This window comes from Squalius cephalus, assembly GCF_949319135.1.
Source record: "Squalius cephalus genome assembly, chromosome: 7".
NCBI classification, from domain to species: Eukaryota; Metazoa; Chordata; class Actinopteri; order Cypriniformes; family Leuciscidae; genus Squalius; species Squalius cephalus.
The window spans coordinates 9,203,677-9,228,141 of NC_137128.1; the positions used below are offsets into that span (position 1 = coordinate 9,203,677).

The window sequence follows — 24,465 nt, forward strand, 5'->3', positions numbered from 1 at the left end:
TCATTATTCATTTCACAAACAGTTGTTTTAAGTCAAGCTGTTTAGATGTGATGCATTAATTTATTGAAAACTCTTTTTTTGCATTGAAATCATTGCACGAAACCAAATGGGTTTTTTTTTTATGTATATTTAAAGAGGCCATTCCTCTCATAATTATGTACTCTGACACACACGTCACTGTTAGAAGATGAAATTGCACAAGAAAAGTGAATTTGTTCTGTGTCTGTGGCTATTCAGCTGTGAAATACTTGTTTTACAGCTGCTATCTAGTTACAATATAAAATAAGGTTTAAGATAATTTAGGCTCTTACAATATATGGTTAAATGTTATATTTTGACAATTTAGTCCAAAAAAGTAATGAAAAATAACTTATTTTAACCAGATGTTTTTTTTATTTATTTTTATTGGGAGACATCTAAATCTGACAATTATTATACTTGGAGTTTTTAAGGTAAATCTTCATATCTCTTAAATAAATCCCAATTTGTTCAATAATACTTCTACCATCTAAATTTTAATTAAGTCAAAATTGATATAAAAATCTACAACATCAATATCACGCAACAGAGAGAGTCCAGAAGGTAATAATCTATAAAATCTATAATAAATAAAATAATTAAATATCTGGGGAGACTGTTTGTATAATCTCAAACAAGATTTCAGATTTTATATTTCTTGTATCAATTCTTATCTATGAAGGTGAGATAGTGTAATAGAGATTAGTTTCCGCCAGTAGAGGCGCTCATGCAACCGAAGCACTGAAACACACCGAGTGTATGAGAAGAAGAAGAGAAGTGAGCGAGGGAAGGGATTCAAGGGAACATAAACATGACAAGTGGAACACAGCCGTTCATTCTCTAAATCTGATGTGTTTCAGACGGTGAGTATATTCATTTGATCATTTATTAGGAGACATCTAAATCCAAAAGATTAAACGAGTTTTAGTGAATCACTTAGAAATGAACCGACTGGTGTTGTAGATCACTCCTGAAACGTAACGTTAAACTCGTTACTGACTGACTGGTTTTTACAGTTGGTGAATATTATACATTGTTTTCATTTTACGTAAAGAAACCTGGTAAACAGTTTTTAATGCATGTAAATCATATCTAATGCAATATAAAAATCAGCTAGAAGGAGGTGTTTGTGTTTTAACAATGTTTAGCTCACGAGTTATTGATCAGGGAAGTTGGAAACTCTGACTATGTTGTCTTTACCGAACTTCTAAACTGTTGTTTGAACAAAACACTTAAAGCTGGATAATTGAGAGTGATTGTAAGTGTGATGATCATCTGCTAAATGAGCAACAGCGACCACAATTGACTCCTTCAGTCAGTGAAGCTCCACAGCCGGTCATGAGAGTTTAATTGCTGGGAATATTCCCATCTTCCCATAGGAGAAGAAGAAGCAAGCAGGAGGAATTACTCCAGGATAACTATAGTAGTAATGGAGTTTGAGGAAGAACCCTGCAGAGTAAAAGATGAAGAAACCGATAAACAAATTGGTTGGTGCTTTCCTTCATTCTTTTTAATGACTGATGATGAACATTAAGATGAAAACTGACGTAGAACAATCTAAAACTAGATACTTGGGCTGCCCCCAACTAAAGGTTTTTCTAGTCAACTAGTAGTTGTTCATTTTGCCATTAGTCGACTAATCGCATTTTTATTTTCATTTAGTAACTTAAAAATACCAGGGTGAAATATTGGGGGAGAGTAGGGCTGTCAAAATTGCTCAAAAATTACGTTCGAATATTCCCTCTAAAAAACACACGAATATTCGAACTATTCGACATTGAACGCTCCGAGCGAGCTGTGCTGTGGTAAACATGGAACTTTTCTGTTTAACGTTAAATAAAATGAGGCACACAATTCCGAGAAATGTGACAACAAATAAATTTTACCCTGAGGTTCATAAAAAATAATATATGATTGAGCATCTTCTAGTTTTTATCAGAGAAGGATTTGGTGTAGCCTACTTGTGTATTGTTCCTATCAAATAAACTTAAACAAATAAAACAAAAATAAACCAGTTGCGTCATATCGCATTGAAATTAGAGAGATTTGCTGGCTCAATTTACCCCACAGCATTTGGGTCACTTTGCCCCATAGCTGCTATTTTTTCAAAACTAGCTAGCTTACCAATTCAGGCTAATATTTAGCACAATAATTTGCATGGTTTTATACATTGCTAAATCACCAATGGATCATCAGTATTTTTAGACCTGGACAAATTTGCTTTGACCTAACAGCCATTACATCTGTTATGTTAAATTTTTAATTTGCCTTTCACTCCTCCCATGTATGGAGGACCAAACCTGTAGAAATTAAAAATGAATAAATAAATATATAAATAAATAAATGTGAGAATAGGAAAATAAATAAAGGAATAAAGACTTGATAAAATAAATATGATTCATTTTTAATTTCTGCAGCCTTCATACCCATGTGTTTCTCCTTTTCACAGTCAGAAATAAATGGGTGGTTCCAAAATATATGGTCACATTAATAATAAAAGTGTACATAAAATAAGTGTACGTTCGCCAAGATAAAGGGACTGGCTCATCTTACCCCACTCTCCCCCTATGCCTCGCGCTCAAACGCACGTATAAAGCTTGCCGCAAAGCACTGGCAAAAGTAATGATTATAAATGTGTCGGGAAAAAATTGAAAGAAGACATTTTAATTGTAAACTAGTGTTTTCTGAGTTCAGCTGCAAAGATTAAGTTGACGATGCTGACTCTTCATCTCTGCAGTAGCAAATAGTGAACGATATGGGCAATATGGTGAATATACATATTTTTTCCCGATATCAGTCAGTATTGATTTTTATCATGATATTCATTTACCATTAATTTACCATGACACTTTTCTCACGCAGAGAATAATCGCGGAGCAAAGAGGACACTGACACTGACAGACAAGACAGCGCTGGTGACTTTTGATATTAAACTAATTCTCAGCTCTCAGATTCTGTCAATTCTATTACAAAATTCAAACAATAAATACCGTTTTGGCTCTTGCTTGTAAATGTGACGTGACAGATCGCTGTAACGCCTCATTTCTAGCGGCAGGTGAACCGATCATCTCTTACTACTACCGTAAAACTTCAAATAATAGCCGAGTCCCAAATAGACGCCTGTCTCTTTTAAACGCCTGGTGTGACGACAGGTTTGGTAAAATAAAGGCCGGTCTCAAATAGAGGCCTGGTCTGTTTTTTAGTATCGGGTTGTATATGATCTTCTAAAACCCGTCAGATCGTCTGTTCTATATGTTTTGATTAGATTTCACGTGACAGACGCAACCGTTCATGAACGACTCATCACGCGCGCGCGCGTGTGAGGGAGAAAGAGGAGATAATATATTTCTAATATATTTAACTTCGGGATGTTATCCTTAGGTATGTGGCCTGACAGTAGATTCTGATGGAAGCGAGGATCACCTTATCCATTGTTTCAAAGAGGGAGAGCCGTGCGCATCTGGGCGGGAGCTGTTAGTGCAAGCAAGGCAGGCAGAGTTAGCGGAGGCTGGACAGGGAGAAGTGGAGGAGAGCGACGTGGAATTCGCCAATGAACTTGTAATTGAGGATCGTGGGGATGATGATAGTGATGAATAGAGTAATTTTCTATCACATGATTGCAGTTGTTTTACAGGGTAGTCTGCATTCTTTCTTGTTGAATATGTTTCGGGCAACAAGTTCATATGCTCTATGGATTTTAGCGGTAACTTGTGTTCTGCCCATTGCTGTCACATCGTTTTTTTTATTTTTTTTTATGCTGCCAATAGCCAAAGACATTTCTTACATTAAATGATTTGTTACACACATTCGAATTAATTATAAATAAAACATAATATAATGTGGTAACCTCCTACTGTCATGCTTGAACATCTCAACGCTAAATTAAAGGCCTGTCTCTTATAGACGCCTGTCTCAAATACAAGCCGGTGCAGTTCGGCGATTTGGGTAAATAGAAGCCCGGGCTATTATTTGAAGTTTTACGGTAATTAGTCAATAACCCCCTGGGGTCGGCAATCACGCCGGCGTGATCTGCTCGTTTTTTTCCTTATCAGTGCAAAAGAGATTCAAAATACAATGTTGATTTTGATCTTACATACTTGTGTTTTTCATCAATCGATCCTGTTAAGTGTGTATTTTTTTAATGTATACTCACAATAAAAACAAAGTGTTGTGCTTTTCGCCAAATAAAGATGATGCGAGTTCTGCCTTCTCTCTGTCAGTGTAGTCCATTCTGAAACGCGTCCGAAAATGAACTGTAACTCAGCGAATACTCAGTCAAACAGTCACACAGGCACACAGGCATGAAGCTTGAATTCTCTTCTTTTAAATGAAGTATTTTTTTTATAAAAAACAAATATTCTCAGTTTATGTAATATGTATGAAAAGAGAGAGATGTCAGTCGTTCTCATCTCAGCTCATTATGTTTTAATGTGACCCCGCCCACGGAGAGCGCGCGCTATTTAAACGCAAATGACTGAGGCAATCCATGCAAACCTGTAAAATGCCCATCAGCTGGATAACACACACCGCGAGTTCACTTTCAGACTCATGTACTTTACGATGCTGTGAGGAATAATACTATCTTAATAATAATCCTGGAAAATTTACCTCAGAAGTTCTGGAAGTTTCATTTCGAGGAGCAACAGATCCAGCTGAGGAAGGTCAGTTATATATTTGCTTTGTTCTAATCGCAAGTGTCTGTACACGCAAAAAGACTGTTTAAATATGAATCGCGTTTCTGTGTATGAATGAATGAACAGCTTTTACCAAACTCTATTGCTATACTAAGATGAGTAAAAATCGACTACAAAAATCGGATAGATTATAAAGTTTTTACTGTAAAATACTGCCACATCAAATAAGGTTATAATGTTGCCAATTTCTGCTCATATATATATATATATATATATATATATATATATATATATATATATGTATATGTGTGTATATATGTTTTGTCAAAAATAAAGTCATCAACTAAGATGTTAGTGTTTATTCCAATGTAGGCTATATTCAAACTAATGAATCCTTTACTTTGAAATACGTATGATAAAATGTATACTTTAGTTTTTACAAATTAAGATTACACTGGAAATATTGTTAAAATTGTAATTGTTGTAATTGTATAACCTTTTTAATAAAATAGCAAAAATATATACAAGGATAGATGTAAACAAAATCTTAAAAGGCTAATATAAACCTCTAAATAATTTTTATTGTGTTTTAATAGTGACACATTTGGGTAGAGAATATATTCCAAAACTTTCTGAAAATACAGTATGAGAATTAACTGCACAATTACTAGAAATGTTTATCTTGGATATTATACAATTTGCAAGCACAATTTGTGAAAACAACAACAACAACAACAACTGTGTTTCCAACTGTGAACCAATTATATATCTAGTCCTTGCATTCTTTCCTGTGGCTCAGTGACACACCTGAATGAAAGGCTCATTATGTATGCGGGCCATTGTCTCCTCAGGTGTGAACCACTCTATATTCATAATGGTGTCATTGGATCGTTCATGTCCACTTGCATATTGCCTTTCCAAACAAAAAGTGTTTTACAAAATTTAAATCAATGTATTGTTTTATGTCAATGATTAGGCAGGATGATTTTCACATCATTTGAAGAAAAAACTCTAGACGACGACATGCATTAGTCAAAAGTCTTATTGACACATATTTAGTATGTGTTTTGTGGCCTTATTTCAGAAACTTTCATTTTTAGTTTTTTTCAATAACCATGCATAAACATTATTCTCTCAAAAATACAAACATGTACATACATGTTGCTCACCTATTATTGTAGCCCTGTTTGTGCTAAATAATGTAATTACACCTTTGCCATTAATATGTTTATAAGCAACTGAAAAAAGCACAAATGTCAGGGCATGTCAGAACATCTCAAGGACCCCAAAAACACCTTAGACCCCAGAGGGATAAACACGACTGAACAAGAAGTATGTTGAAAGATAAAGTACAACTTACTGAAATGTATATCCCTTATACATAATATTGATCAATCAGTGTTTTTCAATCGCGGAAAGAGGTCAATAAAACAGCTGGAGAACAATGTGTCACACAACGTTACATTTACCTCAGGAAAGCCATTTAATGACCATATACTATAGCACGTTAGTTGTCTAGAAAAATTAGTTATAGGGAGGAGTATTTTGCTAAATATGTGCACTATATTACATATTTATTATATTTTTTATATATTGTTCAAATATTTTAACATTATTATAATATCAATTAGCAATCACCATCACACATCTGCAGGTGATAAGAGTGTGAGAAAAAAAAGACCAAATAGGTAGGTCAATTTCAAGGTAGGTGACCATTTCATTTTTGAGTTTGAATAGTTGCATATGCCCAATGAAGGTCGTGAGACTGAAACGTTGCTAATAAAATTCTGATACTTATTTGCAAGTATTGATAGTGTGCGGGAGTTCCTTGTTGTGCAACATTATTATAGTAAAAACTGTATTATAATTAATTTGAGTTGTTATTTTTATCCTTTAATAATATTACCAGCTGACAGGGTTCTCTGTATGTTTACAGTAGTAAGTGAGGTTTTTTCTTGTATCTGTACCTAATATTTATCCAATTGAATCGATGTTGAACCAAGATCAGAATCAAATCGCAAGAATTGAAATGAAATCGTGAAATATGTGTCAAGCAATAATAAAAACAGTAGCCTACCAGTCATTGTACCATTTAAACATTGTAACATGTCACTAAACTTCTGTTCCTTTACCAAATGTTTTGACAATCACAAAACACTTGTGATGCAAGTGTTGTTGTTTTTTTTGTTTTTTATACCCCCCAAATCCACCCTCCCACCAACCAACCATAATTCTCACTCCAAGCTAAACTCAAAAGTTGGCAGACCTGCTCTACAATGCGACTACATTTTCAGTCTGGGCAACTAATAATGTCTATCATTAGCCATTGGCTAGTAAATTCTTAGATTTTACTCGCCAGTGTGTGTGTTAGAGGCTAAGTATAAGTTTAGCATAGATATATTTTCATTCGCTGAACACTAACTGAGCGCTCTCCGTCAAGCGATCTGTACTATTTCAATTCAGCTCAATGGATGCGCAGCGCACCGTAAACTCCTGTTCCTTCCTGCGCTGTGTTCCCTCTCAGTCGGCCATGTTCGACGTCACGCAGAAAACTACCGACGAATTGGGATCTTGCCTGAGAGCCCAATCACCTTCGAGTGTAAACTAAACGAGCCAATGGACATTGGCGTGCAAGATATGCATCTCGCGCAATGCACATTCAGCTTTTCGCTTCGGAGCCAAGCGGTTCTTCTGTTGAAACTTGCACATTTAGGGTGTATTCACACCTGCCTCGTTTGGTTCGATTGAATCGAACTCTAGTTCGTTTCCCCCCTTGGTGCGGACCTTTTGGGCAGGTGTGAATACAGCAATCGAACTCGGGTGCGGACCAAACAACCGAACCGAGACCCAGCTGAAGAGGTGGTCTCGGTACGGTTCCAAACGAACTCTGGTACGGTTCGTTTACGGTGTGAACATGAACCGACCCAATTGCAGAAAACTGCGCATTTTTATTTGACTGCTCTTATGAGGATACTTAACAAAACGGACATTTTGGCATAATGGTGTCTAAATCGAGCGAGCAAGAGCACGCGCACGGCAGAGAGAGGGAGCGAGAGACCTTGCGTGTGTGTGCCAGCTAGTGTGCCTCACGAAGCGCATGTAAGGACCCAAGCAATCAATTGTCAGTGCGGGCGGGCTTTTATCTATATCATATAGTTTCTTCATATTGCGTTTGTAGAGAATAACACCAAATCAGTAAAATAACAAATATTACATTACGAAATATCTCCATGCTGAGCCTGTTTGTGCACTTACTGCTTTTCCCTGCTTGAGAATTCCTGTCCAATGAATGGACGACCTTAGCACACATGTGGTTTTGTTTACACATTTTGGTTCACTTGCAAAAAGAGCAGTGTGAAAGCGAACCGTACCAAACAAAAAAAATCAACATTCTATTTGGTCCGGACCAAAGCAAGTGAACTATCGGACTTTCCTGGTGTGAATACACCCTAAGTCCGAAATTCTCGTCTGAAATTTTTGCACGTTAACGTTGTGTCAATCACGTTTACACACTGCCTCTGAAACTTTCATCTGTCAAAAAAAAAAAAAAAAAAACGGATCAGATTTGATTTTCTGCGTTTTTCGCATCAGTTGCAAGCATTTTGAGAGGTGATTTGACAATTCGGAGCCACGGAAAGACAAATACTAAAAAATGCATTCGAAATTTTTTTCATGACACATTCATAACATTCACCATTACGTTTGCCGGTGCGCTGTTGGAAGCTTTATGTTTGAATTTGTGCACTGATTAGGCTATACGTATTTTATATAGGCAATTAAAGGAGCATTATTATGATTTATGGCTTATTAATATAAACATGTGATTAGTCGACTAATGGCTTAAATGAACTACTAGTCAACTACAAAAATCTTTAGTCAAGGGCAGCCCTACTCAAGTAGTAAACTAGATTTGTGCTAAATTAAGAATTAACTTTATTTCTTTGTTTCTCATTTGTCCTTTTTGTAATTGAATGTAATATGTTGATTTTAGACCTTATGGAAGTGAATGAAGACAAACAGCATCATTCAACAAATGAAGATGGAAAACTGACATTTAAAAATGAAGTTAAACAACATCCGTTTGAAAAACCTCGTCATTTCAAAAATGAAGATGGAAATGCAGTCATTTCAAAGACTGAAGAGAATTTCACACAGAAAAAAGCTGGAAAATCTGGAGTCAAAGGATTTTGCACCTGCTCAGAGTGTGGATTGTTTTACGTGCATGAATCAGACCTTAAGAAACACATGAGAATTCACACTGGAGAAAATCTGGTCACATGCATTGACTGTGGAAAGAGTTTCACATATAAATCAGAGCTTAAGAGACACATGAGAATTCACACGGGGGAGAATCCAGTCTCCTGTTCTGAGTGTGGAAAGAGTTTCATACATAAAGGACACCTAAATGTGCACATGAGAGTTCACACTGGAGAGAGGCCGTATACATGCTCTCAGTGTGGAAAGAATTTCAGTCGCAAAGAGGACTTAAATGTGCACATGAGAGTTCACACTGGAGAAAAACCGTTCACATGCACACAGTGTGGAAAGAGTTACACATCCAAAAACGTTCTCACCACTCATCTGCGCCGTCACTCTGATGTGAGATCATTCAGCTGTGATCAGTGTGACAAAACATTTGTTTTGGCATCAGGCTTAAAAACGCACCTTAAAACTCATACTGGTGTAAAGCCTCACTTTTGTTCTTTATGTGGAAAGAGTTTTACACGACTGCACAATTTAAAAGAGCATGAGCGTATTCATACTGGTGCAAGACCTCATGTTTGCTCTGACTGTGGGAAGACCTACACTTCATTCGGTTCCTTAAAAGTACACCTGAGAGTTCATACTGGAGAGAAACCATACAAGTGCTCACACTGTGGAAAGAGTTTCTCTCGGTCAGAATCCTTAAAAATTCATGAGAGAGTTCATACTGGAGAGAAGCCGCACCAGTGCTCTTCATGTGGAAGGAGTTTCACTCGGTCAGAATCCTTGAAAATTCATGAGAGAGTTGTTCATACTGGAGAGAAACCGCACCAGTGCTCTTTATGTGGGAGGTGGTTTACCCGATTATTTAGTCTACAGACTCATAAGAAAAAACGTTGCCCAAAGATGTCTAATGAGCAAATGTTAATGTTCAGATCCATCACTCGCAAATAATACATTTACAAGTAAATCATTTAACATTCCGAATAATCATTAATGTTGGATAATTTGCTAAAATTAGAAGTTAAGTTTTATTGTTTGACAAGGGGAACCGATGGGGAAGGTTAAAATAATAGTTTAGAAATAGATGCCATATATTTGTGTTGCCATAAAACGATGTGTGAAGGGATGTTTTGTTTCTTTGTGGAGTTCGATTATTTTCATTAATTGTGCATATGAGGCATTTGTGTAAAAGTGGCAACAATAGTCTATTAAATCATAATCCATATTTTAAACAACTTGTTTTAGCTGTTTAGAGGGGATGCATTAAGATATTGAAGACTTTTTTGCATTGAAATCACTCTGCACAACGTGAAAATATGAGAAATAAATATACAGTATATATATATATATATATATATATATATATATATATATATATATATATATATATACACACACTCACCTAAAGGATTATTAGAAACACCAGAGATCTGGTGACTGTGGGGGCCATTTTAGTACAGTGAACTCATTGTCATGTTCAAGAAACCAATTTGAAATGATTCGAGCTTTGTGACATGGTGCATTATCCTGCTGGAAGTAGTCATCAGAGGATGGGTACATGGTGGTCATAAAGGGATGGACATGGTCAGAAACAATGCTCAGGTAGGCCATGGCATATAAACGATGCCCAATTGGCACTAAGGGGCCTAAAGTGTGCCAAGAAAACATCCCCCACACCATTACACCACCACCACCAGCCTGCACAGTGGTAACAAGGCATGATGGATCCATGTTCTCATTCTGTTTACGCTAAATTCTGACTCTACCATCTGAATGTCTCAACAGAAATCGAGACTCATCAGACCAGGCAACATTTTTCCAGTCTTCAACTGTCTAATTTTGGTGAGCTTGTGCAAATTGTAGCCTCTTTTTCCTATTTGTAGTGGAGATGAGTGGTACCCGGTGGGGTCTTCTGCTGTTGTAGCCCATCCGCCTCAAGGTTGTGCGTGTTGTGGCTTCACAAATGCTTTGCTGCATACCTCGGTTGTAACGAGTGGTTATTTCAGTCAAAGTTGCTCTTCTATCAGCTTGAATCAGTCGGCCCATTCTCCTCTGACCTCTAGCATCAACAAGGCATTTTCGCCCACTGGACTTCCGCATACTGGATGTTTTTCCCTTTTCACACCATTCTTTGTAAACCCTAGAAATGGTTGTGCGTGAAAATCCCAGTAACTGAGCAGATTGTGAAATACTCAGACCGGCCCGTCTGGCACCAACAACCATGCCACGCTCAAAATTGCTTAAATCACCTTTCTTTCCCATTCTGACATTCAGTTTGGAGTTCAGGAGATTGTCTTGACCAGGACCACACCCCTAAATGCATTGAAGCAACTGCCATGTGATTGGTTGATTAGATAATTGCATTAATGAGAAATTGAACAGGTGTTCCTAATAATCCTTTAGGTGAGTGTATATACACACACACACATTCCTGTTTGACAGTCATAGTGAGGTCCGGGTAAATTAACCTGTAAACTGAGGACCACCATTTCTGCTGCATCTACAGGTAAATGTTGACTAGATTTAAACACTAGATGTCTCTGTGATTCACATTATCACCTCAGATTCTTTAAAAAACAAAGGAAAAGACCCAGTTTTTTACCACCTGAGTGAGGACATTTTCATGGGGGGCGCTATTGAGTCCGTTTCAGATTTAATTATTTTAGAATATTTTAATTAATTAGTACATTATTTTTATCTATTTATTTGTTTTAGAATGAACATCTCCAAGTTATTATTTAACTTAACTGAACAAACATGTGTTCAGTAATGACTCAGAGCTTTTTTTTTCATGTTGCATTAAGATAGAATAAATAGTTTAATCTGGTCATTATACATTACCATCACTCTATTCTTCTATTTGGTCATTTTCAGTGCTTTGCTACAATCTGTATTGTTAAAAGCGCTATATAAATAAAAGTGATTGATTAAGCATTGTCCTGTTGGTCACCATTAAGCTACTAGAGAAATGCAAAAAAAAGTATTTTAAAAACAGTCTACTTAAACGTTTGTTAGACTGTTTTATTCGTGTAATTTGACGAAGCAGATGAACCAGAGTGAACAGCTCGGTTTTATTCATTTAACACAGAAATTAACACTGAAGGCGAACACAGACACAGACGTTTTTAAAACATAAGGATTCGTGAAGCAGACCTCCGTTTCACCGCAGCAATTGTGTTGTAAACAAAGTTCTTAACATCTTTCCAAGATCGTTCCTTCAGGACCTTCTCTTCTTCTAGGCACCTCATGCAGTCTGCTTTTCCAGGAACTCTTTGTTCTGCCACAAACCTTGCTAGATGTTTGTTTACCGCCCTTCTCTCTGCTTCACTCCATGGTTTCCTCAGTGTTATTCCGGATATCTCTACAAATGACAAAGACAATACATATTGCAGAACAATAAAAACAGACCAAAATGTAGCTTTCTTAACCTGCTTTTACTTGTCCACAGTCAGAGAAAGTATTTTGTCCTAATTTTATCCTCAAAAATATTTGTTCCAATTCATTCCATTTGTTAAGTATGCATCAGTACTAACAAAAAAAAACCTGGCTCAAACTAGTCTTAAGAGGTCTCTGTACCATTAAAACATTCTGCAAGTTTCATAGCTTAAGTTGCCCTCCTCATTACAAACAAAAGCATTTAATCAATCAAGCGCCAAACGCAGCTTGTTTGGATACTGTGGGATTGATGACGTTACATGGACAAATATATCTGCACGTGACCACCTCTAGAGCAAGACATCAACCAATAGCTATAAATCACCACACCACAGGCCCCGCCCACTGGCATTCTGGGACTCTGCTGACCTGGGGAGATTGTAAATAGCATGCACACCCCACAAGCCAGCAATCCACATGATAACAATAATAAATAATTAATGCATTAATGCATGTAGATTAACAGGATTAGTCATAAACACTAACAAATATGAAGTGAACAAATGGTCATAAATAAGTAAAGAAGTTTTTGCTTTTGACTTTTTTTGCAAAAAAATAAAAATAATGGAAAAAAAGTCACCCAAGAATTGAACTTAAAATTGCTGAACTATAAAAAAAAGAAATAAAAACCAAATCAACAGAAAACTAGCCTATTATCTGTCATCTTGATTTTTGAGGAAACACTGAAAAATGCCAAACTTAAAATGACCCTGCGGCTTGTGACGATACACTGATGTCCTAAGACACCAAACCATAGGTTTTTGTAAGAAACTGAACAGAAACTGACCCACCAGTTGAGAAACGCTTTAGACTAGTCCTATTCAATGTTTTTTGTTTGTTTTTTAAACATGATACTTTAGGAGTGTCTTGTTTTTTGTTTAAACTAAATGTTATTAGTAATATAAATACAATTAAAATAATAAATTTAAATTGAAGATTATTTTGAAGAAAATACACAAACCGTGGGCCTATTTTACTATACTTTTACTTTTTTACTGTAAAGCCTGCCATGAAAAGGCGTTGTTTTTTTCCTAAGCATTATGGAAGTGGTCAACACTTTTATAATCAATGCATCATTACGAATCATTAACTCATCAGCTCATTAGTAGAGACTGCAAGACCTGAATTGGGTGTATCTGTTAAGGAAGACATACTAAATGTGGAGGGCAGGGGTGCTGTAAAGACAAATAAATGTTCTAATAATCTTTAGATCCATCAGTTATCAAAATTGTTAGGAGCAAAGATATAATAAAAACTTACCCTTAGCTTTCCCTTTAGCCCTTTTCCCCTCTCTTTTCCTCTTTGATGAGGAGAGCTTCTTGGCCTGCTCTCGATCTGAAACAGACAAACAGTGAAGCTCAGGGATTGTGGGATGTTCAGTACTGAAGCACTGATAGTGAAAGCTGACAACACTAAAGTGTTTATGGTTACCTGGACTTCATCACAAACACCAACTCACCTGCTGTATCTGAACCCTCATCCTCAATGCATCTCTCCGGGGCTTTCTGAGGAGAGAAGAGCTCAGCCACTCTTTTCCTCTTTGATGAGGAGAGCTTCTTGGTCTGCTCTCGATCTGAAACAGGCAAACAGTGAAGCTCAGGGATTGTGGGATGTTCAGTACTGAAGCACTGATAGTGAAAGCTGACAACACTAAAGTGTTTATGGTTACCTGGACTTCATCACAAACACCAACTCACCTGCTGTATCTGAACCCTCATCCTCAATGCATCTCTCTGGGGCTTTCTGAGGAGAGAAGAGCTCAGCCACTCTTTTCCTCTTTGATGAGGAGAGCTTCTTGGTCTGCTCTCGATCTGAAACAGGCAAACAGTGAAGCTCAGGGATTGTGGGATGTTCAGTACTGAAGCACTGAGTGATTAACAGTCCTTAAAGAGCAGACTTTCTGTAAACAGACTTCATGCACAAAAATGCATGAGATATTTTACTCAATTAACAGATTAACAAATGAAATAAAACAGTGTTTAGTTTTGATTTATATTTACAATGCTCTCTCCAGCACAAATACGTTCACAGAAGAAGAGGAGAGACAGCAGAAAGTGCTAGCTGCTTTATTTACTAACACACTATTTCAGTTTTTATTGTGAGAGTACACAGATAAACCTCAGACTCTCTCCAGTCTCTATGAGCATTAATGGTGGAGTATTTTAAGACGCGTTTGAACTGGTCTTATGAAGCGGTTCAGATAACGCCTGAGCCTCGTTCAAACATCATATCAAACCTAACACTGCCTGACATCAAGATTAGATAAGATACATTTTTAATGACATTTATTTACACAATTTCTAAATTCTATTAGGACTCATTGGACCTCTAAAAACAGGAGAAAAGTGCAGAATGAACCAACTTATTTTTAATCAATGATTTTAGACAAATACATTATAGATTGACTACAAGTTTAAAAACAGCACTACACTTTATAATTAAGAAAATAGAAATTATCATCATGAAATGGGTCTTCCTGAACGGCAATACCAAAAAGAAGAGGTCAAGATATTGCTGTATGACAGGTTTTTAGTTAACCTGTTTTCACAAACTTGTATAGATTTTAGTAGTTGAGCTTTCCCTGAACAACTAAAATGTGAGCGTCTAGAAATGTTTAGATCAGATGTTGATGCTTATAATGAGCTAGGCAATAAGAAATTAGTATATAAAACATTGGAATATTATTTATATACTGTGTGCTAATAAAAAAAAAAGCATGCGTGCATGAATGACAGCACAAAATTTTTTTTTTTTTTTTTTTTTTTAAGAGCAGGTAAATTATTGTACAAAAACATGTACAGTTTATCAGTGCATATGAAATTAAATGATACTCATTACTCTAAAAGGCTCAATGCTAGAATGTTAGAATTACTCAAAGTTTAAAAGTTTATTTGTTAACCAAAGAAGTTAATTTTTTTATTAAAATGTTTAAGTTTTAGTGTTGTTTTTTTGTTTTGTTTTACTTAACTATTCCCTGTTCTTATTTTGAAAGAATAAAGAGTTAGACAATAAAAAAAAAGTATGCTTTAAGGTTTATAGGGAGTTTAAGATGTAATTAACAGTTTGAATAATTAAGTTATTTATGGAGTATCTAAATTACTTGTCAGACAGAGTAATTAGAAAGGCACTTTAAGTAACATTAGTAACAGGAGTGATAACATTAGTAATTTAGCTCAGGTGAATATCTCAGTATTTTTAAGTTTGTCGAATGGCTTGCTACAGCCGTACATGGTACATGTGATGGATCTGGTAAATTGCACCACTCAATGTGCAAGTAATCTTACCAATTTTCTACAGTAGTGTAAATAGGGTATGTACCCACAAAACGCTGCATTGGAAAAAAAATTAAGTCCACCATGAGTGTATTAAAAACAACTGTTACCCGATCCTTACTAGTCTCAAACATCCTCAATGGTGACACGTCGACGTCACTTCCCTGGTTTGGGAAAAGCAGGTAAAAGTCCACCTACTACGTCTGTGTGCATGTCAACTTCCTGTCAGAAAGCGATGCATCTAACGACGAATGCAATGATATTTTGTTGATAAAACAATTTCACAAAAAAACATTGTGAAACTAAGTTGTTATTACTTCAGGAAAAAAAAAATTATTTATATTTTAATCAAGGTGATGTCACGAGACTCCGCCCACATCACAAGTTGACATGCACACAGACGTAGTAGGTGGACTTTTACCTGCTTTTCCCAAACCAGGGAAGTGACGTCGACGTGTCACCATTGAGGATGTTTGAGACTAGTAAGGATTGGGTAACAGTAGCAACATTACTGGTGTGCTTTTTGAGACAAACAAAGGCACGGGCATATTTTAAAAGGTCAGTCAGTGCAAGTTTCTTTCAGTTCAAACAGCTCAGACTTTGTGCCTATATTTTAGACTAAGACTACTGTTGTGGCTTAGAAACTAGTGGAAATGAGATTGTGTTCAGAATCTAGTGGTTCTGCACTGTACACAGAGACTGGAGAAACTTAAACTCACCTGCTGTATCTGAACCCTCATCCTCACTGCATCTCTCCGGGGCTTTCTGAGGAGAGAAGAGCTCAGAACATGTGTCTGAAAAACAAAAAGTGACATGAAGAACATGATGCGGCTGATGCAGTGGAGGAGATCATTTATAGGAGTAAGATTACTCATGTTAGTAGTTACTGTGACGTATACACATTTTACTAGTTAGACTTTTCCACCTTTTTACAAAAGGTGCTTCCAATTAATGTCACATTTACTGGACAAGTTTACTGTTTATATGGACAAGTATTAAATTTAAAATTGAAATTATACCTTCATTTGCTTCTTTTCCTCTCTTCGGCCTTCCTTTTTTTGTTTGTCTCTGTGAGACAGAAGGACTTTCACCTATAAAAGATTTGAAAAATCAAATACTAGTGCTTGATCTTGGTCCAAAACTCAGAAGTACAAAAGTAACTTTGATTAAGTGAGCTACATATATTAATTACACGTTTTCCCCTGATTTCACAGACAAGATTTAAGCCTAGTCCTAGACTAAAATGTAAATCTGAGCTGATTCAACTGAAAGCAACTTGCACGGACTAATCTTAAAACATCCCAGAGCCTTTGTTCTGTCTTAAGATGCACAGCAGTGATGGTTTTCCTAAGCATGTTTATAAAAAAATTACTCAAATGTCCTAATTGAACTATGGCCTGACTTATGCTAAGCTCTGTCTGTGACCAGCCCTTGGTCTATGTGAAAGTACATTTCTATGACACGTTAAACCAGTGTTACGGTCAAGAAGATTGCATAGCCCCACCCAAAAAGTAAACAGTGCACCAGCAATAAACATACATAGTGCATACATACCGTTTACTGAAGGACGGAGTGTGTCAAGGTTCTTCCCGCTTAGGGTTTCAGTACCTTGCTCCATTGCAAACAGAAGCTTACTTATTTTGGCAATTTGGAATGTTTTGTCCGTCTGTCTGTAAAAGTCACAGTGAACTCTGATGTCATGACCCATGAACCTTGCAACTTGCTCCAGCTCTTGTTCAGTAAGGTCCAAGAGTTGGCAGAGTGTGGCGACCTGTTTTCTTAATTTTGTTGATCTTAGGAGTTCAGGGTTTTCGGTTTTACTTTCTTTTGCATATTTTCCCAGGCAGTCACATCCACGTATGTTTGTCATCGCATCAGGTCTTGCAAACAGATAAGGATTCTCAGCAGGTACGCCAGCTTCTTCTCTCCTTTGGACCAACAAATTAATTGACTCCTTCATTCTCTCAGTCAAGAAAACGGGAACTTTTTTTCCTCTTTTGCCCCTGATTTCTATGCGAGTTAATATCTTGCTCAACTCCTTTTCCAGCGGTGACAAAGTACTGTAAATATCCTCATTAATGGCATTTGTGCTCGCTTTCTTGTAGGTGTCGAGAGTTAAGCGAGATGCTTCGCCTTCACGGCGCTTGTTGAAAATAATAACTTGTGCTAGAACGGTCTCATTTAATGCCTTGTAAGCTCGTAAATTCATTTGCTGTGTCAGGTTTGCTCTTGCTTCATCTTCTACCATCCTGAGATGGTCTCTCAGAGCAATCACATTTTTGGTGAGGGGGATGTCATCTTCTTTATTCCATCTTTTTTCTTGAATGGTTTGGTGAGCGGCGATAGAAACACTGTTCCTCCAGTTTTTCTCCAGAAGTTCAAAGAATTTTTTTGCTTTCTTCTCTGAAAGATCATCTTCATTCATAAGAGCCTGCCCAATCAGGACCTCTACAGCCCCTTTCAAACAGAATCCAATTTTTACTGCTGTTGAAGGTTTTCCATACTCATTCTTGCCTGGACTAAATTGGGTAAGACGCTTGGCAACATTAACAACAAACTGAAATCTTGCAGGTGCACACAAATCTTCAAGACCTCTGACAGTGTTGTCCATTTCTTTAGCAACCAGCATGAATCGGCCAAGCTCCCTCATTCTTTGTGCAATGTACTGGTGCCTCGACCTGACACGACCATGTTTTCCATACAGCGATTCTCCATACTTGCAAATTAAAGAATCATTTCTGATGTGAAACGACACATCATCTTGTCTCATTGTGTTGATGATCTTCTGACACCCGTCTAAAGGCATATCCCACATCTTTAATATCCATATGTTTTCTTTCCAAATGTCTGGAGATCTTGGTTTGTGCTTTACTGCAGTAGAGACAATAATGTTTTTTGTCCCATGCTCGCCTAAAGCCTTCCCTTTTTGTTGAAGTTTTTACGGTGACAGCTGGTTTGCCTTTGTCTTTTTTGTTTATCTGTTGTTTTTTGTTGTGTCTTTTGATGTAACTTTGGGAGTTCTTTTCTTTATTTATGGTACATTTGCCGTCTTGCTGTTTGTCATCATTCAAATCTTCATTTTCGCTGGACAGATTAGGTGCTCCTTTGTCAGGGCTTGAAAAATCTTCTCCACTGGATGAACTTTTAGGTTTGTAGTCTGGATCTAAACCAGAGCAGCTGGATATGTCTGATTCAGGGAACTCTGAGACTTCTGATTCCTCTTGATCTGACTCCTCATGAATATCATTAGACTACAAGTAAAATGCATAATTATCATGAGATCATTAAAGAGACATTTTGAAGATGTGCTATTTGACTTTCTGATATTTAAGTAAGTTCAACAGTAGCTGTAACACTTAGCAAAAAGGTTTATTTGTTAACATTAGTTAACTACTTAACATGAACTAACAACTAACAGCACTTCTACAGCATTTATCAATCTTAGTTAATATTACCATCAAGAGTTACTTATGTATTATTCAAATAAAATTTTGCAACGGTTAATGCACGTTTTTTTTTTTTTTTTTTTTTACAGTTAACTATGGTTGCACATAAAATAGGCTATATTAGGCCAAACTACATTAAAAAGCAGAACTGCTGCCCCACGCACAGTGACGAGTGTGAGAGTCATGCAGATTTGTGTTTCTAGGGCAGATAAGGTTGTTTACCGTTATATATAGGGTTAGGGTTAGTGCAGCAAATGTATTGCTCATTGTTAGTTCATGTAAGTTAAAGGGTTAGTTCACCCAAAAATGTAAATTCTGTCATTAATAACTCACCCGCATGTTGTTCCAAACCCAAGACCTTCATTCATCATCTTTGAAACAGAAGTGAAGCTATTTCTGATGAGGGCGATTAATTAAAGGGATAGTTCACCCAAAAATGAAAATGTGATGTGTATCTGCTTACCCCCAGGGCATCCAAGATGTAGGTGACTTTGTTTCCTCAGAAAAACACAAACACACACAGACAAATCCAAATGACACCCTGCGGCTCGTGACGATACACTGATGTCCTAAGACACCAAACCATAGGTTTTTGTAAGAAACTGATCAATATTTATATCATGTTTTACCTTTGATACACAGCAATGTCCATCTGTCCTGAGCACGAGCTCATCATCCGGTTCGTGACTCGTGTAGCGCTCTGGCGTAGAATACGCAAACACCGGAAGCGATCCGTCGCATGAGTACAACACTCATTGTTTACACAGAGCACAGAGGTTGTGGGTATAGCGGCTATTCAAAGCGGTAATTACTTGCTTAAACCGATTTAAAGCTAAAAGATTACGTTTGCTTGCGCAAACTCATCTGAGACTGTTTTTTATCACCGGTTTCCCTTCCGGTGTTTGCATATTCTACGCCAGAACGCGTTCACATGTAAAGAGCCGGATGATGAGCTCGTGCTCAGGACAGATGGACATGGCTGTGGTAAAAAAAAAATCAAAGGTAAAACATGATATAAATATTGATCAGTTTCTTACAAAAACCTATGGTTTGGTGTCTTAGGACATCAGTGTATCGTCACGAGCCGCAGGGTGTCATTTGGATTTGTCTGTGTGTGTGTGTGTTTTTCTGAGGAAACAAAGTCACCTACATCTTGGATGCCCTGGGGGTAAGCAGATACACATCACATTTTCATTTTTGGGTGAACTATCCCTTTAATTAATCGCCGTCATCAGAAATAGCTTCACTTCTGTTTCAAAGATGATGACTGAAGGTCTTGGGTTTGGAACAACATGCGGGTGAGTTATTAATGACAGAATTTACATTTGTGTCAACCTTTACTTTAATGCATGAAATAATGTTACCAAACGACAACTTACTGTTAAATGGTAAAGTGTTAAAGATCTGTCTCATATTCTCTACTGTAGCCCACGTAAATGTGGCTGGACTAACAGCCATGAGTAGTAATCTAACCCTAATAATTCAGATTTTACAGAAGGATGTCATCACAAATAATCACACTGCTTCTAGGAATTAACGGTTCTCTCATTCTTTTCTTATAATGATTCTAGATCCTTTAATTGATTTGTATTATGCGATCACATGGTGTCGTTTAATTTGAAAACTTAGTTTCTGAAGACTATTAAAAGATTTTGTAAAGACACATACCTGTGCTGACTTTCCTTCCAATACCTGCACATCATAGAGAAGATTAAAAATTATTCCAGTAACATGTTACAATTAACAAGCTATACAGTAATACTTGACAAATGTTTCAGCATTCAGTTATTTCCATGAGATAAATAAAATACGAAATGCATATATATATATATATATATATATATATATATATATATATATATATATATATATATATATATATGAGAGAAAAGCTAAGTCAAAGCTCCTGGTTATTAGTTGTCGCTTCTCTACTTGACTGAAACTGTTTCCAGCGCGTGCCCCTCCCCCCCCCCCTCAAACACTCACACAAGTTACACGAACTCTGATATTGGAAAAAATACGTCTAAAAACAGGTCAGACCTGCAAATCAAACTGAGGCTAAACAAAATTGATATTTATTTTGTGAAAATCGAACGACAAACATATTGACCTACAGATACATTTAACCAATCTCAGTGTGGGATTTTCACTTAATTATTACTGGTAAAAATTGCCCTTCAAAATTAATTTAAAGTGATGTTACAGCATCTTAATGACTAATGTTCGACGTCAAATATTAATGTGCCCGCTGGGTTAAGAACTAGGCCTTAGATCGTAAAATGTTACCTGTAAAGTTACTCTAACAACCACCGCGCCACACGACAATCATGACCAATACAAAATTAAATAAAATAATTGCGATGACAAATATGGTGAAGTCTTACCTGTCGTTCAGCAGCAGCAGCGCATTTATTGTGATGCAAACGCAATCGCTCCATCCTCCTCTTCAATCGCTCCATTTCTGCGGCACTCGCTGTGCAGGTGTTCGGGGAGTGGGGAGGGGTGGGCGTGGCCATCAATTAAGGCCTAATCAGGACTCAACTGAGCAAACTATCACGAGCATGTTCTCCAGTGTTTAAAGTCACAAACCGTCAGTCCAATTAATGTGAACAATATTAAAACGGCAGCTATTGCTGTAGTTAAATGCACATTCATGAACACACTACAATGGATCAGTAGTGAAGTACTCAAATTATTAATACAATGTGGAACTCTTTAAGTAAAATAATAATAAAAAATCTATAACCAGCTAAATATACTTTAAAGTAATTATTTTGAAAGTATCTTTTAGAATAAATTCTAGATTATAATTTTTGATGCATAAATGAAACCTATCCTATTTTAATTATTAACCTTTTTTATTTTTTATTATTATATTGATATATTTTTATATAATTATATTATTTATATACTTGGTTGTTTTCTGTCAATAATATATATTAATCAATCAGTCACTTTTATTTATATAGCGCTTTTAACAATACAGATTGTAGCAAAGCACTGAACATTATCGAATAGGAGAATAGAGTGAGGGTAATGTATAATGACCAGATTAAACTATTTATTCATCAAATGCAGAGATGGTCTCTGTAATCAAAATTATGATAATCACTAGAAATAAGGGGCCCCGAACTAAGCTAGCCAGAGGCGACAGCGGCAAGGAACCAAAACCCCATTCGTGAGAGAATGGAGAAAAAACATCGTGGGAGAAACCAGGCTTAGTTGGGGCCAGTTCTCCTCTGGCCGGTTTCCGGTTCAATATTAAGCACATGTCAGATTGTGCAAAGGACTTCTAGTGTGTGTTATATATAAATATCATTTTTTCATTCATGGTAGTTTCCTTACCAAGAAAACAAAAAAAGTGGTTCATTACATGGGCTCACTGATTAGTTTGCAGTGATTAGTCATGTGACACACTAAACATTTGAATGAGACCCGCTTCATTGCACCGGGTGGCCTTGAGCACCTTTTTCACTGTGCAGGGTCGTCTGATAGTCTTTAAGGCCGGGTCTCACAGACAGGACTTGGCCTAAACCAGAATTAGGCAATAGTTCAATTAAGACATTTTTATGAATATACCTTAGAAAAAAGCATTACTGGTGTGCATCTTGAGACAAAACGAAGACCGTGACATGTTTTAAGTTCAGTCAGGGCAAGTTTCTTTCAGTTGAAAGAGCTCAGACTAGACTTTCAGGTGAAAAAAACAGCATATGCTGGTTAGGTAGGTTTTGGTGCTGGGATGCTGGTTTTAGCTGGTTTATGCTGGTCCTTGACCAGCAACATGACCAACATAAACCAGCAAAGGACCAGCATAAACCAGCATCCCAGCACCAAAACATACCTAACCAGCATATGCTGTTTTTTCAGCAGGGTGAGTCCATCCAAGAATGTGTGCAGGACACACAAGCCCTGTTCAGACAGGACAGGTTTTACATTTAGAGATGGAGTACAGAAATTATTACCAGAGCTTCTCTGTGGTGTTTGTCTCGTACAAAAGTGCCGTATCAGAGATCATTACAGACAATATCAGGACATATTATGCCAACTTCTACCTTGTGTAAAAAGGTCAACGAAAATACCTCAGCTAACAATCCTGTGTTGACAGAAAAGATTTGGTCAGTTTCTGTTTAAAAGTAGACACCTCGAGTGTTTACCACATACAATTCAGATCAAAAAGAAGGTTGAAGGCACAACATTTTTTAGCCTTCCGTAGATGCCTTTTTTTCTGACAGAATCCAATCAGAATTTAATTAAATTAATTTATATATCATTCAATTTGACCTGTGTATGTGTCACAAGACATGGATGTAAAGGCACAACATAAATCGAGTTACCCCAGTTTTACTGAGATTTCTCATCAAATGTGAATTCCCTGATAGCACAGGTACATCTCGGAGACGTCTATTTGACGTCTATATTTACATCTGCAAGACGTAGTTTGCTCATCTGCAATACAACTATTGGACGTTTCCTATCAGATGTCAAATAGACGTCTATTAGATGTCTTTAAGATGTTTATGATGTAGAATGTATGTAAAACTGACATCTTACAGATGTCTGCACACAGCAGATGCTTTCCAGATCAAGACATCTTTAACAGACATCTTGCAGACGTACGTGTGCTATCTGGGTTGGCCATTAAAATTACAGACATCTTGAGGTGATATTACACTACTCTTCTACTCTAGTAAAAAATAATCCTATCTGAATAGAGCTAGAGGCCTGTGATTCTTCAGAAAAGCTCAAAAAGACTTGTTATCTTAATATGATACTCGAGGAACCCAAGACAACAGCACTTCTTCATCCACATTGTACACCAAACATAATTTAGCAAACTCCTGTTTTTGTTTCAAGGAAGCCTATATTCTTCAGTTAGCCTAATGATTCAGCAGTGGGGTGTTAAAGCCTGTATGAGTGTGTACAAATCTACACTCTTTAAACAAACAAAAGCCAAAAGCTCACAGGTATGCATCGATTAATGAATGTCCAGCAAGTTTTATCAGACAAAAAGTGACTAAAAATAGGTCAAATGGGGCCTAAACAATAAAAGCTCATCCATAACGTCATATTTGTCAAATTAGCTGGGGTGGACACCCAGATAGCAAAAAATATCGGCACGGCTTCTTTTTGCCGCCGGCCCCAAGCTGTCGGCCATAGGTGCGCCCCGCTGGCGGCGATGAAACGTTTGCCGCCGAATACGTCACTCCCATTTCTTGCGAGATGCCGCCGGCGAACAGCCGCCGGGCCGCCGACTTCATTCTCTCTGGCGGTTGCCGCCGTCTAAACGAACCGCGGCCGGCTGGCGGCAAGCCGCTTTGAAATCGACCAGCCATGAGTGAAACTGACAGCATACTTTTCACATTTAAAGCGATTATAATATAATTATTATGTGAATTATATAAATTTTTGTTGTTGCTCCAAAGCCATTAGGGGTTATAACAGATTTGACTCTGA

At 37.0% G+C, this 24,465-nt stretch overlaps 1 protein-coding gene across 2 annotated transcripts; it reads left to right on the forward strand.

The window, feature by feature from the left end:
• Window positions 1–786: 786 nt before the first annotated feature.
• On the forward strand, window positions 787–10,193 carry LOC307161396 (uncharacterized protein). Of its 2 annotated transcripts, none has more exons than XM_079876065.1 (3): window positions 787–881; window positions 1,398–1,505; window positions 8,644–10,193. In XM_079876065.1, the coding sequence occupies exons 2-3, from the start codon at window positions 1,448–1,450 to the stop codon at window positions 9,807–9,809; spliced, it is 1,224 nt and encodes a 407-aa protein (XP_079732191.1). In that variant the 5' UTR covers window positions 787–881; window positions 1,398–1,447; the 3' UTR covers window positions 9,810–10,193. The 2 variants fall into 2 exon arrangements, with proteins under 2 accessions (XP_079732191.1, XP_079732192.1); XM_079876066.1 differs by having other exon boundaries at window positions 1,401–1,505.
• Window positions 10,194–24,465: the final 14,272 nt, after the last annotated feature.